The 14176-nt window shown below is 43.6% G+C and overlaps 1 protein-coding gene across 1 annotated transcript; it reads left to right on the top strand.

Moving 5' to 3' along the window:
- Positions 1 to 887: 887 nt before the first annotated feature.
- Positions 888 to 12859, top strand: LOC108670607 (b(0,+)-type amino acid transporter 1; the record flags this gene model as incomplete). The annotated part of the gene is made up of 5 exons (XM_018158079.2): positions 888 to 1103; positions 10470 to 10682; positions 11219 to 11320; positions 11485 to 12057; positions 12634 to 12859. Coding segments are annotated over exons 1-5 (1220 nt in total), but the record flags the coding sequence as incomplete, so codon positions are not given.
- Positions 12860 to 14176: the final 1317 nt, after the last annotated feature.

Raw genomic sequence — 14176 nt, forward strand, 5'->3', positions numbered from 1 at the left:
CTGATGGAGCACGACGCTGTGCACCTGATGGAGCACGACGCTGTGCACCTGATGGAGCACGACGCTGTGCACCTGATGGAGCACGACGCTGTGCACCTGATGGAGCACGACGCTGTGCACCTGATGGAGCACGACGCTGTGCACCTGATGGAGCACGACGCTGTGCACCTGATGGAGCACGACGCTGTGCACCTGATGGAGCACGACGCTGTGCACCTGATGGAGCACGACGCTGTGCACCTGATGGAGCACGACGCTGTGCACCTGATGGAGCACGACGCTGTGCACCTGATGGAGCACGACGCTGTGCACCTGATGGAGCACGACGCTGTGCACCTGATGGAGCACGACGCTGTGCACCTGATGGAGCACGACGCTGTGCACCTGATGGAGCACGACGCTGTGCACCTGATGGAGCACGACGCTGTGCACCTGATGGAGCACGACGCTGTGCACCTGATGGAGCACGACGCTGTGCACCTGATGGAGCACGACGCTGTGCACCTGATGGAGCACGACGCTGTGCACCTGATGGAGCACGACGCTGTGCACCTGATGGAGCACGACGCTGTGCACCTGATGGAGCACGACGCTGTGCACCTGATGGAGCACGACGCTGTGCACCTGATGGAGCACGACGCTGTGCACCTGATGGAGCACGACGCTGTGCACCTGATGGAGCACGACGCTGTGCACCTGATGGTGCCACAAGCCTGCACCAGCATCATCAAGTGACTTGTTACTTCCATAATTTTTATTGTTTCAAATTTTTCGCCTCTCAAAGATGCTCACCATTTTTCAACATTTATCGCCAGATAATGTCTAAACAATAAACTTATAATCTTGAAAGAATCAAGCAGTAAATTCTATTACATGTCAAGAATCAAGCATTAAATTATTCTATAGTATTGAACTTATATCTAATTCAGTTGCGTGGAAAATAGTCTTACTTCGCTTCATTATATTGCCGATAATTGTTATTATTTTGAAGAGATTTATGATGTTGAGAAGACGCAAGTCGTTGGACGCAACCCCGATGGCAGGGATTGGGGCCCCCGCCCCCAGGAGGAGTAACGTCCCCCTGGCGACCAGGGGCGAGGGAGGTGAGTAACCAAGCCCTGGGCGACTCAGTGACTTCGAGTACTTCTGAGTATCATTGAGTACCTCTCAGTACATCGCAGTAGCAGTCAGTACCTCTTAGTTCCGTTGAGTAACTCCGAGTAACTCTGAGTACCTCTGAGCACCTCTGAGTACCTCTGAGTACCTCTGAGCACCTCTGAGTACCTCTGAGCATGAGCACCTCTGAGTACCTCTGAGCACCTCTGAGTACCTCTGAGTACCTCTGAGTACCTCTGAGTGCCTCTGAGTACCTCTGAGTACCTCTGAGTACCTCTGAGCACCTCTGAGTTCTCAGAGGTGCAGTTGCTGGTGTCAACCTCCATCAGGACATCACAGCTGTGCGACGAGTGCGGCCGTTGCACCTGTGCTGTAATATCTGTTATATATATTTTACCGCGTGCTGGATGCGCTTCTATAGTTTTGTTATGGACGCCATTTTAGAGTTTTTTTATATCTTGAAAGCTGAATATACATCATGAACTGCAGGCTAGAGCTGAATGAAAGGGCTCAGATAAAGCAGTCTTATAGATTTTTTTTACTATTTTCTACTACCCAATAAGTATAGAATACTATAGGCTACGAAAATGAAACCAAAAAGAGGTACACACGCAGATATATAATACACATCAAAGACACAAATCCAAGTTCCAACAACACTTCGCCCCGGCATGCACCGAACTCCGCTAATATTGCAAACATATTTTACCTGCCCTGTCCTGCCTGTTTGGAGGAAGCATCTGATATGCTGGCTTATGGCACTTCTTCGTGATCGATAAAAATATTGGTGGAATTTACATCATTAAAGAGAATAGGTCTGTTACTTTGGATAAGGGCATATTCTATTTTGAACGGTGGACCAGCGGTTACAGTTAGTACTAGTATTGGTGCGGGTTCGATCTAGTATTGGCGCGGGTTCGATCCCAGCTCTGTGTGGCAGTTTCTGGTCACAATCTGCGAGGATGCCGGACAGTTAAAACAAATCAGAATTGGAGCAGTGATCGAATTGCGTGTTCGAGACCGCAACAAGCTTTGAATTTTCAGTGATGGTAAGAATCGGGCCTACGGCCTTATTAACACTGACACCGCCATTATTATTCATGCAATAAGAGTATAGCCCTAAAGTGGAGGCCGATGGAGATATTTTTTCATGTATTCTAAAGCGTTAGCTCAAGAAGGGCTGTACAAGAAGGTCAATATCGGATACTCTCGATCATGAGGGAAACTTGAACATTAATATATATCTGAAAGAGTTTTGATTTTGTTACGACGTACAACGACAAAGCAGTTAATTAGCCTTGTAACTATCCATATTATGTGTGACGATAAAACGGTCAAAATGTGTGCTAATTTCAGCTGAGATTCAACGCCGGTTAAATGATCTTTGCGATACATTTAAATCTACTTGTAGCTAGTCTTCATGTTTGATGAACTAATTTTGATAAACCTCGGGATATTTGTGGTTCAAATACAGTGGGGGGAAATAAATATTCGTACACTTGAAAAATCGTATTTTAATGTATGTAAGTACACAAACTTAACAGGAAAAGTGATTTAAATTATGTATAGAGACGCATAGTATTCAAAANCTGGTGGCAGTTGCCGGCTGAAGGCTGGTGGCAGTTGCCGCCTGAAGGCTGGTGGCAGTTGCCGGCTGAAGGCTGGGGGCAGTTGCCGGCTGAAGGCTGGTGGCAGTTGCCGGCTGAAAATTTGTGGCAGTTGCCGGCTGGAGGCTGGTGGCAGTTGCCGGCTGGAGGCTGGTGGCAGTTGCCGGCTGGAGGCTGGTGGCAGTTGCCGGCTGAAGGCTGGTGGCAGTTGCCGGCTGGAGGCTGGTGGCAGTTGCCGGCTGGAGGCTGGTGGCAGTCACCGGCTGGTGGCTGGTGGCAGTTACCGGCTGAAGGCTGGTGGCAGTTGCCGGCTGGAGGCTGGTGGCAGTTGCCGGCTGAAGGCTGGTGGCAGTTGCCGGCTGCAGGCTGGTGGCAGTTGCCGGCTGCAGGCTGCTGGCAGTTGCAGGCAGGAGGCTGGTGGCAGTTGCCGGCTGAAAGCTTGTGGCAGTTGCCGGCTGAAGGCTGGTGGCAGTTGCAGGCAGGAGGCTGGTGGCAGTTGCCNGCCGGCTGGAGGCTGGTGGCAGTTGCCGGCTGGAGACTGGTGGCAGTCGCCGGCTGAAGGCTGGTGGCAGTTGCCGGCTGGAGACTGGTTGCAGTTGCCGGCTGAAGGCTGGTGTCAGTTGCCGGCTGAAGGCTGGTGGCAGTTGCCGGCTGGAGGCTGGTGGCAGTTGCCGGCTGGAGACTGGTAGCAGTCGCCGGCTGAAGGCTGGTGGCAGTCGCAAGCCGCGGATCTTCTCGGTTAGTCGCTTCCGCTGAATGTATCCCTCTGCTTCTATTATTAATCAGTATTATTTTTATAGCTCATCAAATAAATTTTCATCGATTTTAGTGCCTTGATCCGTTGTAAATGCATGCGTTTTTGTATATTTTTATCGATAATGTTAATTTAAGCTCATATTCTATGTTTATTATCGTGTTTTTTGATGCTTTCAGTCGTCACTTAATGAAATGTTTTGTATTTCTCTGTCATTTTACGTCTTTAATGCTACTAGTATATATATTTTAATTATTTAGATTTATGCATGGATTCTACTTAAATTATTTAAATTTATGCATGTATCTTACTTTTTATATTGTATAAGAAAAACATGTAATGGACCAAGAGCCAAAGACCCGAGAATCAAATTTAAAATAGCAATAAAGCACTTGGATTCAATGTTGAAACATTGTCCTCCCCTCCTCTCAGCACTTCTGGCAAGACAGTAAACAGTTTCGGTCCTGCCACGGACAGAGATCTCTCACGAAGAGTCTGTACTCTGGCCGCGGCTCGGTTATTAAAAGGGGGAATCTCCCCCTCCTTTCGTTGTAATATGTCACTATTTCGGAGATCTCACTTTCAAAGTTGGGAGACTTTGAAGCAGGCCCCCAGCAGGCATCTGACATTTAAATATCGTTGATTATTGTCAGAGGTGGGCAGTAGCGCGCTACATGTAGTGGCCGCTACTAGCGGCCGCTACATTTTCAGTAGCGGTAGCGGTAGCGGCGCTACATTTAAGCAATTGTAGCGGTAGCGGTAACGTCCGCTACACATTTAAGTAGCGATACGCGGTTTTGCCGCTACAGCGCTACCGCTACATTTATAAATAAAGCCTTTAGATTTTACTCAATAGTATTAAATATTATTTAAAAAACAGCATGATACAAACATAATATAAATTACAGAATAAAACTGTCCGAAAGATTTCGGTGTAATGTTGTCAACCTCAGCCTGTTACTAGTGTCAAAATGTTAGTTGTTACTTATTAAGTTGTTGCCATTTACCACCTACAGGTATTTTTTATATTTTAGTTTGCTTACAGTTATTTTTATGTTTCACCATCCCTACATGGATGTCTACTTTAATCTACCAATCTCAAAAATAATCGACATATATATATATATATACAAATAAAATACTGATTTTTATATGTATATGTGGATAATTTTTTAGATTGGTAGATTAATATAGACATCCATGCAGGGAAGGAAAAATATAAAAATAACTGTAACTTTTATTTACTGTATCTAACCCGTACTAATTCGGTTAGGTTAATTGCAATAAGGTTGCATTGATATGTTCTGAAAATGTTTTATTATCATTAAATGTTTATGAGTAAATCCCAATAGCAGAACTATAAATATTTAGAGATTTCCGATAATTTTGGCCATTGTAGCAGCTAATGTAGCGGCGCTACATTTTACTGTAGCGGTAGCGCTCGCTACAATCGCGTGGGTGTAGCGGTAGCGGTAGCGCCCGCTACATTTAGAGCATGTAGCGGTAGCGGTAGCGCCGCTACATTTCAAAGCAGCGCTGCCCAGCTCTGTAATTGATTTCAGGTTGAAATGTAGAACGACTAAAATTAAACGTCATATCAACGTTAAAATATCAACATCATATCAACGTCATATTAAACGTTATATCAACGTAAAAACCAACACTAGAAGGGACGTAAAACCACCTTATAACAACGTTGCAATAACGTCGATATTTGTACATAGAATTTATAGTAATTTTCAAACGTTGAATTAATGTGGATTTCACGTTGAAATGCTGAACAACCAAATTAAACGTCCAATCAACGTCGAAATCTGACCAAAACTAGAACGGATGTAAAACATTCTTATTTCAACGTTGAAATAACGTCGATATTGTACGTTGAATGTTTACTAATTTTTACACGTTGAATCAATGTTGATTTCAGGGTAAATGCTGAACAGGCAAAATTAAACGTCCAATCAAGGTCGAAATATGACCAAAACTAGAACGGATGGAAAACATTCTCATTTCAACGTTGAAATAACGTCATTGATACGTTAAAGGTTTACTAATTCTTAAACGTTGAGTCAATGTTGTTTTCAGGTTGAAATGCTGAATAGCCAAAATTAAACGTCTGATCAACGTCGGAATCTGACCAAAACTAGAACGGGCGTAAAACAACCTTATTTCAACATTGACACTACAACGATATTGGTAGGTTGAATGTTTATTTATTTTTAAACCTTCATTCAATGTTGATTTCAGGTTGAAATCCTGAACAACCAAAATTAAACGTCCGATCAGCGTCGAAATCTGACCAAAACTAGAGAAGACGTAAAATACGATATTTCAACGTTGAAAAATGGTCGATACGGAATGTTGAATGTGAAGCTATTTACCAGCATGAAACTAATGTTATCACACCAACATTGAATGATATACATATATATAAGTGTATGATTAATGACCAGAGAATGCATTTCAATTTTCAATGACTCGCACCATTCTCTAGCTTATTTTAATTGCTCATGCACGCGAGCAACCGTGGCCAAGGTTGCTAAAGCGTCGCGCGCGGTCTCCAGCGATCCCGGGTTCGAATCCTGCTGCGATCGGAAAAGAGGTTGGTTCGTCGACGTTGTAATTTGACATTGCAGCAATGTCGCATAGTAGCAACATTAATTTGTCGTTGCATTGTAACGTCAGTACGACGTTTCGCAAAAGATGTTGCTTAAATTTTCATTCTAAACCTCTCTTCACCCCAATCTCAATGTCGTATAGTTGGTAGTTGTTTTAACGTCAATTCAACCACCGAATGCCGGTTGGGTCCAGTCATCATCTTCCAAGTGTACAATATGATGTACCTCTCTCTCTCTTCTCCAGTGAGTACAGTCTCAGGTATTTCAGCCTGTCCCAGTAATTCAGCTCCAGTTTCCTCACACCATTGATCCTGGACGCGAAGGTCCGTTGGACTGACTCCAGTTTCCACACCGCGTCCGCCTTAAGAGCGGCGCCCAATGCTGGAAGCATTACTCAAGATTGGGGAGCACCAGGGCTCTGTAGAATGTAATCATTAGTGCTGCTTCTCTCATTCGAAATGTCCACCAGATCCAACCCATCCGTTGTCTGTTTCGGGCGACTATTTCCGCGATGTGGTCATCAAATGTGGCTTCGTTACTCATCAACACTCCGAGATCTCGACCAATTTGCTTTTCCTCAATTTCTGTGCCATCCGATGCCAAGTAGCAATGTGGCATCTCAGTCTCTGTGCTGACTTTGTATCTCATTACTTTATACTTGATACAGTTGAACTGCATAGTACTCACTAGGGCACAACCGTAGATTGTCAACAAGTCATCCTGTAATCTCTCGCAGTTTACAGGATGATTTGTCGACAATCTACGGTTATGTGAGACTCATCAGCTCTCTTGTATCGTCCGCAAATGACGATGTAGATGCATGGGTAAGCCCCGAGTCAATATCGACGATGTGGATGAGGAAGAGGATCTGTCCTATATGACAGGGCCCTGTAGCACTACGCTTTTCACCCTCGCTTCTCTCGATTTCGAGTTTCTCTCGACTTCGAGTTACTCTCGATTTCGAATTACAGAACACCGATTCTGACTTACACATGCCCTGGTCATCTCCGACAAGGACATCGTTATCCTTCAGCGGGCCCACTAGCGTCTTTATTTTAGCCTTAGACTGGGCGTATTTGAAAAAAAACATTTGGGGTTCTCTCTGATGACCTAAACTACTCGTTCTTCGGCAGCTTGTTCTTCCATCCTGTGCGAGTTCGGCAACCTGCGTTCAGTTTTCTTGTGTAGCTCTACGATTCTCTGTCTCATAAGGTCACTAGTGGATTTAGCTATTTGTTCGCCTAATCGCTTGCGTTTTCTCATGAGGATTCGTCGGTCTTCCGGAACGCGGCTGACTTTTGGGGCCTGTTTTTCTTGGGGTATGATGTATACACATGTGTGCTAGTTTCTCACGTAGTTTTGAGCGAATTTCCTCTGCATTCATCTCGTGAAACTCATCTCTCCAATCAGTTTCCTCAGTTTCATTCCAAATTGCCTCCCAATCCGTTCTTCGAAGGTGGAAATTAAGTCCTGCCAGTCGCTCCTGGGAAATAACCCTGGGCTGGACAATCCAATCGTCGTATCCGCCAAAGCCATCAGAGTTACCAGATTCCGATCTCAATTCCACCGTGCTTCTGGAAAGCAAGCTTCTACGGTAAACAATTACTCCTTTACACAAGAATTTATAACACAATCTGGGATTTGAAAATCTTGGGCCATTGCCCTTCCTCCCGTGTTCGCATTCCTTTTGCTTGCAGGTACTTCCAGCAAACACGTTTCCTTGCTGGTTGCATGTTTGAGGGTACTTCTGCAACTTGGAGGGATTGTAGGGTTTGAAGAGTTGGAAGAGATGATGGCAATCTAAAACCATCTTCTAAGACACTATTCTCGGGGGCTTGGGCAGTGGACGAAGCGTAGATGGTTTGAGCGTTTGAGCCTAGATCAAAGGGGGAGAAGGCAGCAGGAGTAAGGAGTAAGCAGGAGTTCAGTGTTGGGGCACTGAAAGGGCCAAAGACAAGAGTAAGGCTGGCTGTAGAGGTAGGATTAGAAATAAGGGAAGGAGTGGGGAAGGGGTAGTGGATGAGGCAAGGGTACAGTTAGCTGCAAGGGAAGGGAAGGTGGCTCGGGGGGAGGTGTGGCTAGCGCCACCGGGCACGCAACCCACCACTTTAGGTTTTTCTTTCATGGCTGCGATAAGCTTAGTTTCACTTTCTTTGAAAACTTTGAAAATGTTCATCACACAGTTCTTACATTCATAGGAGACTCTGGTCTTTTAGAGCCGGGTCAGGCAAGAAATGGGTAATTCTGTACATTTTATATGAATGAATAATCGGTATTTGATGCACTGTAGTACAAGTGCCGCATTACAAAGTTCCTTGCAAATTATGCACGAACTACCCATAGGGGGTTGCATCACAATACATTCAGCCATTTTACCTTGTTTTTCTTATTTTACTAATAAACTGGATATTTTGTTCAGTTGGGTGGACGTTGCCGGTGCTGTATTATAACACTGAGCTCGGACACTGACCTCAAAACAAAGGGCTCACATACCGCGCTGTAGGCTCGTCAGGACTTCATGAATACATTCGTAGTCTTCGAGCACACTTGTAGCTTCCCTCACTTACTACAGCTAAACTCACTTATTTGTTTCACCGATTTTATGTAAACACTTGACACTTAATGTAAACACTCCACTACTTATCGTTGTAAGGTTATTAGTTACATATTAGAAGTCACCAAAAGGAAATCGTTCTTACGAGTCAGTCTAGGTCAGTCGTTACGAGGCAGTCCTACCGTGAGCCACCCATTTCTAGGCCTAGTTGACCTATTGCGCCCCGCTTCTGCTGTGTTTTGAGTCAACTTACACTGTCTTTATTGGCGAGCTTCTATATATTAGACCAAGGTATCCTAACAATAATTTAGCTATTTCTGTTTCGTGTTGATTGGTTGAAAAGTAATCATATTTAGAATCTGTTTTGCAAGTGCTTAAGTAAGTAATCTCAGTCAGTATGAAAGTATTTCTTTCCAATATAGGGTTGCTGGTCACGAGAGTAAGTTTCCCTGGGTCCCTGTATTCCAAGTTGCTTGTAAGGATCTTCGCGTGCTCCCTGGAACCGGGACGTGCTACGACCTCTGTCACCCATTGTGATCTATTGGACTGGGCACTCAGCTTATCTGGTCGTTTCAACCCTTCTAGAAATAGTGTTTCATTATTGCTCTCGTTCAATAAATTAGTTTTGGTGGCTTATAATTGATGCTCCCGCGTAACGAACCCGCTGAAGTACAAGACTCCATTACAAACGTATTGAATGCTATAATTTTATTCTACAGAGCTTTTTTTATTTGGCGAGTCCTTTTTATATATAAAGGAGTAATTTTCTGAAAACTCACACTGAACAATTTATACTCGTTTTTAATGACTTTCCTTATTTTCCGCCGAAATACTGAATTACATTACTTGGGTATTTTAACAACTGACCAACAAAGAAAAATAATCGTCACACATCAACAATTAACTTCTGTAAGAGCCGACCGCGACACGTCTTATCTTGACCGCATCCACAAAGGAAATTCACATGTTCACTGTTTTATCTTCACCCATACTGTTGGAAGTACAACGTTAAAACCCAATGTCATTTCCGCAGACATTGAACGACGCTACAAAATCATTACTTACTTTTTCTGTTATCTGTTTTATAGTTTCTTTAGTGCTCGAAAGTTTCCGAGATGGAAGGCCTGTAATTCGCAATTATCCTTTCTTTTGTTCTATGAAATAACAGTTACTGGTATTTATGTGGATCGTACTGTGCATAGTCAGTTCGTCCAGGCGCTGTTAAAGCTGCCTAAATTTCTTGAATACGTTTTGTGCCTAATTGTTTGAAATTCTATCACCTGATATTATTAATATAACCATTTGAATTGTTCATTTCTATTAGAACGGTATGTAAAATATTGAGTCACTGTAGAATTGTTATTTGATTTCTAAATTTTTGAATTTCGTATATACTTCATATGTGATCGAATTGCTATTAAAATGTTGAGAGTAAATCCTGCAGACCACCGTTTTTATTTTCGACATGATATTTACACATGATTGACACTCCACGTAGAAATATCGCTGTATGTTAAATCGCTCATTAGGATTTAATGACAAAGAAAAAGACGATTCATATAATACCTCTCAGAGACATGTTTGTAATGGAATCTCTGTGATTTTCACAGAAATCTCATTGAATACTTGTTAGAGACCCAATTTAACAATAATATTGTTTCACTTTTAAGGTTACTTTCAATGCTGAAAATTTTTCGCCGAATTCAAGCTTTAAGGGAACACTTCAAAAATTCTTTAATATTTTCATGAAATCTCTAAAATTATAACTAAATTCTCTTGTTCAATTCTTAAATGCAATTCTTCAAATTAAACTACGCCAGGTTGTAGTGCGGTGGCTGTTGCATCAACATGTTCTGCAGTGGGGCCAGCCATTGGCCCGAGTGGGGCGCAGCTGGTTGGGCCAGCGGACACAGCGCACGAGGCGCCCCTCAGGAGCCACGGGGCCCCACTCGAGGGTGGGCCCGGGAGTGTCAAACTCGAGCGCAGAGTGGGTCTCTGGAGTGGAGTGGCCCTCATCGTAGGAGCCATGATAGGTGAGTGGGCGCAATGACCAATGAGTAGGTGGGTGATGGATGAGTGGGGCTGTGAAACTTGCCCCCTCAACCAGAATAATAAAGCCACCATCCAAAATGAGACTTGTTTTCACTGTAAGGAAAATTTATTCTCGAACCATCAGGAAGTAAACTTTTTTCATCAATTACTTTGAGCTACTGCCATTCAGCCGATGCAGATTAAAAATATTAACAGTAAATAACTTGTAATTGAGGACAAGCTTGGGTGATTAATGCCTGTTGATGATTTATTATCTCGTCGATTTCTGATAATTTTATTCAATTTAAAAAACTAAAATCAAAAGCAAAGACATTGAGATACTCTTCGTGCCCACCAAATATATTTTTTATATATATTTTATATATTTTTTAAAATATATTTTAATTGAAGATATCGATATCAATCCTCGGATATCCATGAAGTTTGCAGTCGAAAAAATTTGTTTACTGCCACTCATTATACATTATTTGATTTTCAACTAAAAATCCTCATCCCTAACCCTAAATCCCCCTTGCAGGGTCGGGGATTTTCGTGTCCCCGCAGGGGGTCCTGCAGCGCACCCAGTCTGTGGGGCTCAGCCTGTTCGTCTGGGGCCTCTGTGGAGTCTTTTCCATGTTGGGTGAATCATCAATAATTCTTATCCTTTTGATTTAGTAATGGTAAAATGAAAAGTTTAAATCTCACGTTATCTAAATTTAAGAAAAAATATGTTAGTATACTGTAGCCAGTTTAACTTATAATTATTATTTTCGTTTTATCATACATATTATTTTCACCCAACAGGCGCTCTATGCTACGCAGAGCTAGGCACGGTTCTCCCAGAATCAGGTGCAGAATATGCCTACTTTTTAGAAACCTTCGCGCCGGTTAAGGAACGCAAAGAAAAACTTTTGAGTCAACAAGGAGTACAGAACTTGGCTTTCAACAGTGATGAAAAACACGATGATTCACGCCCAAGTCATGGCGCTCGAACTAGGGTCATCCTAACAGGGCCTTCTGATTGCCTGGCGGGCTATCAGTCAACTGCGCAAACAGTTATGCATTCAAGTCCAGCCAATCAGGAGACCTCAATTTCAAAATCCGCCAATAAAGAAGCCACTCCCAGGCAGAGTCTGTTCAAGTCACCGGCTCATTGGTGCACGCAGGACCCGCTGCCTGCCGTTTACAGAGGTGCCTGGTATCGGCCGCTACCCGCTTTCCTCTTCAGTTGGGTTTCTGTTTTACTGCTGACGCCTTCATCCCTCGCCATCCTCACCCTGACGTTTGCCGAATACTTAGTTGAGTGTTTCTCTGTCGGTTGCGTGGACTTCATTGCGCCAAGAACAACCGTGAAGTTGTTTGCTGTCTGCTGCATTAGTAAGTTTACGTTGACGAATTGAAAGTAACATTGGTATGGTCAACTAGTCGGCTTATGAAAGCTAATCGCCAATGCATTTCTTCTATTTGCAAAGTCAGAACAATTTTATGTGCTGTGATTTGAAAAATTTGCCGAATTATTTGCTGAAGGTTAATTCTTTGAATTATTCGTAAGATAATTACTGGATGTTAACATGTGAGCGTAAATAATGTTTTATTATAAACAAAACTACAATATTTTTGTGAAATTCGTGTGTAGAAAACGTGATGATTCAACTATACGAAAATGATGATGAATATGTGAACAGAAAATGTCCGGTGTGTGTTATACCATATATCCCGTCACTTGTTACAACGGAGTTCATTATGGTGCAATATGTATAGAACATGGAACTTAGGTAGTCTAATTATTTTAGATTTTTAGCGGTTATAAATCTTAAACATTCACTGTACACACTCATCATGGTGGCCAGGAATCATGCCATTTACCAAATCGCCCTCTTTTTGCGACAATATTCGTCAAAACGTGGGTCAGTATTTGGACTCAGTCCCACTCATTCCTCATTCCCCCTGCAGTGCTGATTACGTTCGTCAATTCGTACTCGGTGACCCTGGCCACTAAGGTGCAGAATGTGTTCACGGCGGCCAAGCTGCTGGCGATCCTCGTTATCGTCGCGGGTGGGATCTACAAACTCGCCCAGGGCAACACGCAGTACCTGGCGACGGGCTTCACGGGCTCCACCAACAAGCTGGGGGATGTCGCCACCGCCATCTACAGCTGCCTCTGGGCCTACGCTGGATGGTCAGTTATTGTATATTTTTGCGTTATCAACCTTCAACTAATTTATAGCATAGAATGAATGAATATTAGGACCTGTCATATCGAATTATATTGTGATGGTTGATAAAGTTTCAGCCTTTGAGCTCCGATAGATGGTCAAATGTTTTATGTCGTTGAGCGGAGCAGAGATAAGGACAGTAACCAGGCAACACAACTACTTCGATTCGCTAGGCAACACTAGCTAAGTGAACAGGTGCTGGTGCCAACAAGAGAACACAATATCCTGGAACTATTCTTCACCAGCAATGAAGAACTGGTTGCTGATATTCGTGTTGAGGAGACCGCACTGTCAGACCATCGACAAGTGGTGGTCGAGACGTCAATTGGGAGGGGAAACCAGGCCAGACCTATACCTCGACAGGGGCTGGCTGGGCTAAATTTTCATTATCGATGAACAGACGGGGCGGCCATTGGGAACCAACTGATCGAAATCCACTGGAGATCTGAGTTCCTGGAGTTAAACGCCGAAGCAATGTACAACATGCTGTGCGATGTATTACTGCAGGTATGCGCGCGTCACACGCCGGGAAGAACGACCCCCAAGCGGCACATAATTCCAACGGACAGAAGGATCCTCATGAGAAAACGAGCGAGCTTGAACAACCAGATAACGGCCGCCTCCATGAATTTGGAGAAGCGGGGTCTGGAACATCTATAGAAGAAAATTTAAAACACTGAACGACAGTTGCAGGACTCACTCGCGGCAGAGCAACAAGTTGGGGAGGCGCAAGCGGTGCCTGCCATTCGAAAGAATCCCAAATATTTCTACAAATATCTCCGGTCAAAGTCCCAAATCAGAGCCTAAGTGTGGCCTCTGATGTACTTATTGGAGACGACCAGGGCATGTGCGAACTGCTAACAGCGCAGTTTTAAAAAGTATTCAGCATACCCCGATACTCAAGACGGAGAACGAAATTGATTTCACTCAAGAAAAACCATGAGGGACGGATGCTGATGAACATTGATTTTGAAACACCGGATCTAGAGGGGAGTATCCAAGATTTAGCGACTTGTTCGACTCTGGCCAGATGGGGTTTCTCCAGTGTTACTGAAAAAATGTGTCGATGCACTACAGGACCCTCTGACTCTGCTCTGGAAAACATCATTGAGAGAAGTAAACGTTCCTAGTGACCTTGATTACGGAGTCTAGTCTGGATTAGAGAATTTTAAGTTGTCGTGTCCTACTCCTTATTTATTTCCAACCTTTCTTCTTGGTCTTGATGTAGTAATTTCAACTTTCAACCTAAACTGTAATCATCGATATAAGGGGGTGGCGTC

This window comes from Hyalella azteca, unplaced genomic scaffold (assembly GCF_000764305.2).
Source record: "Hyalella azteca isolate HAZT.00-mixed unplaced genomic scaffold, Hazt_2.0.2 contig11826, whole genome shotgun sequence".
NCBI classification, from domain to species: Eukaryota; Metazoa; Arthropoda; class Malacostraca; order Amphipoda; family Hyalellidae; genus Hyalella; species Hyalella azteca.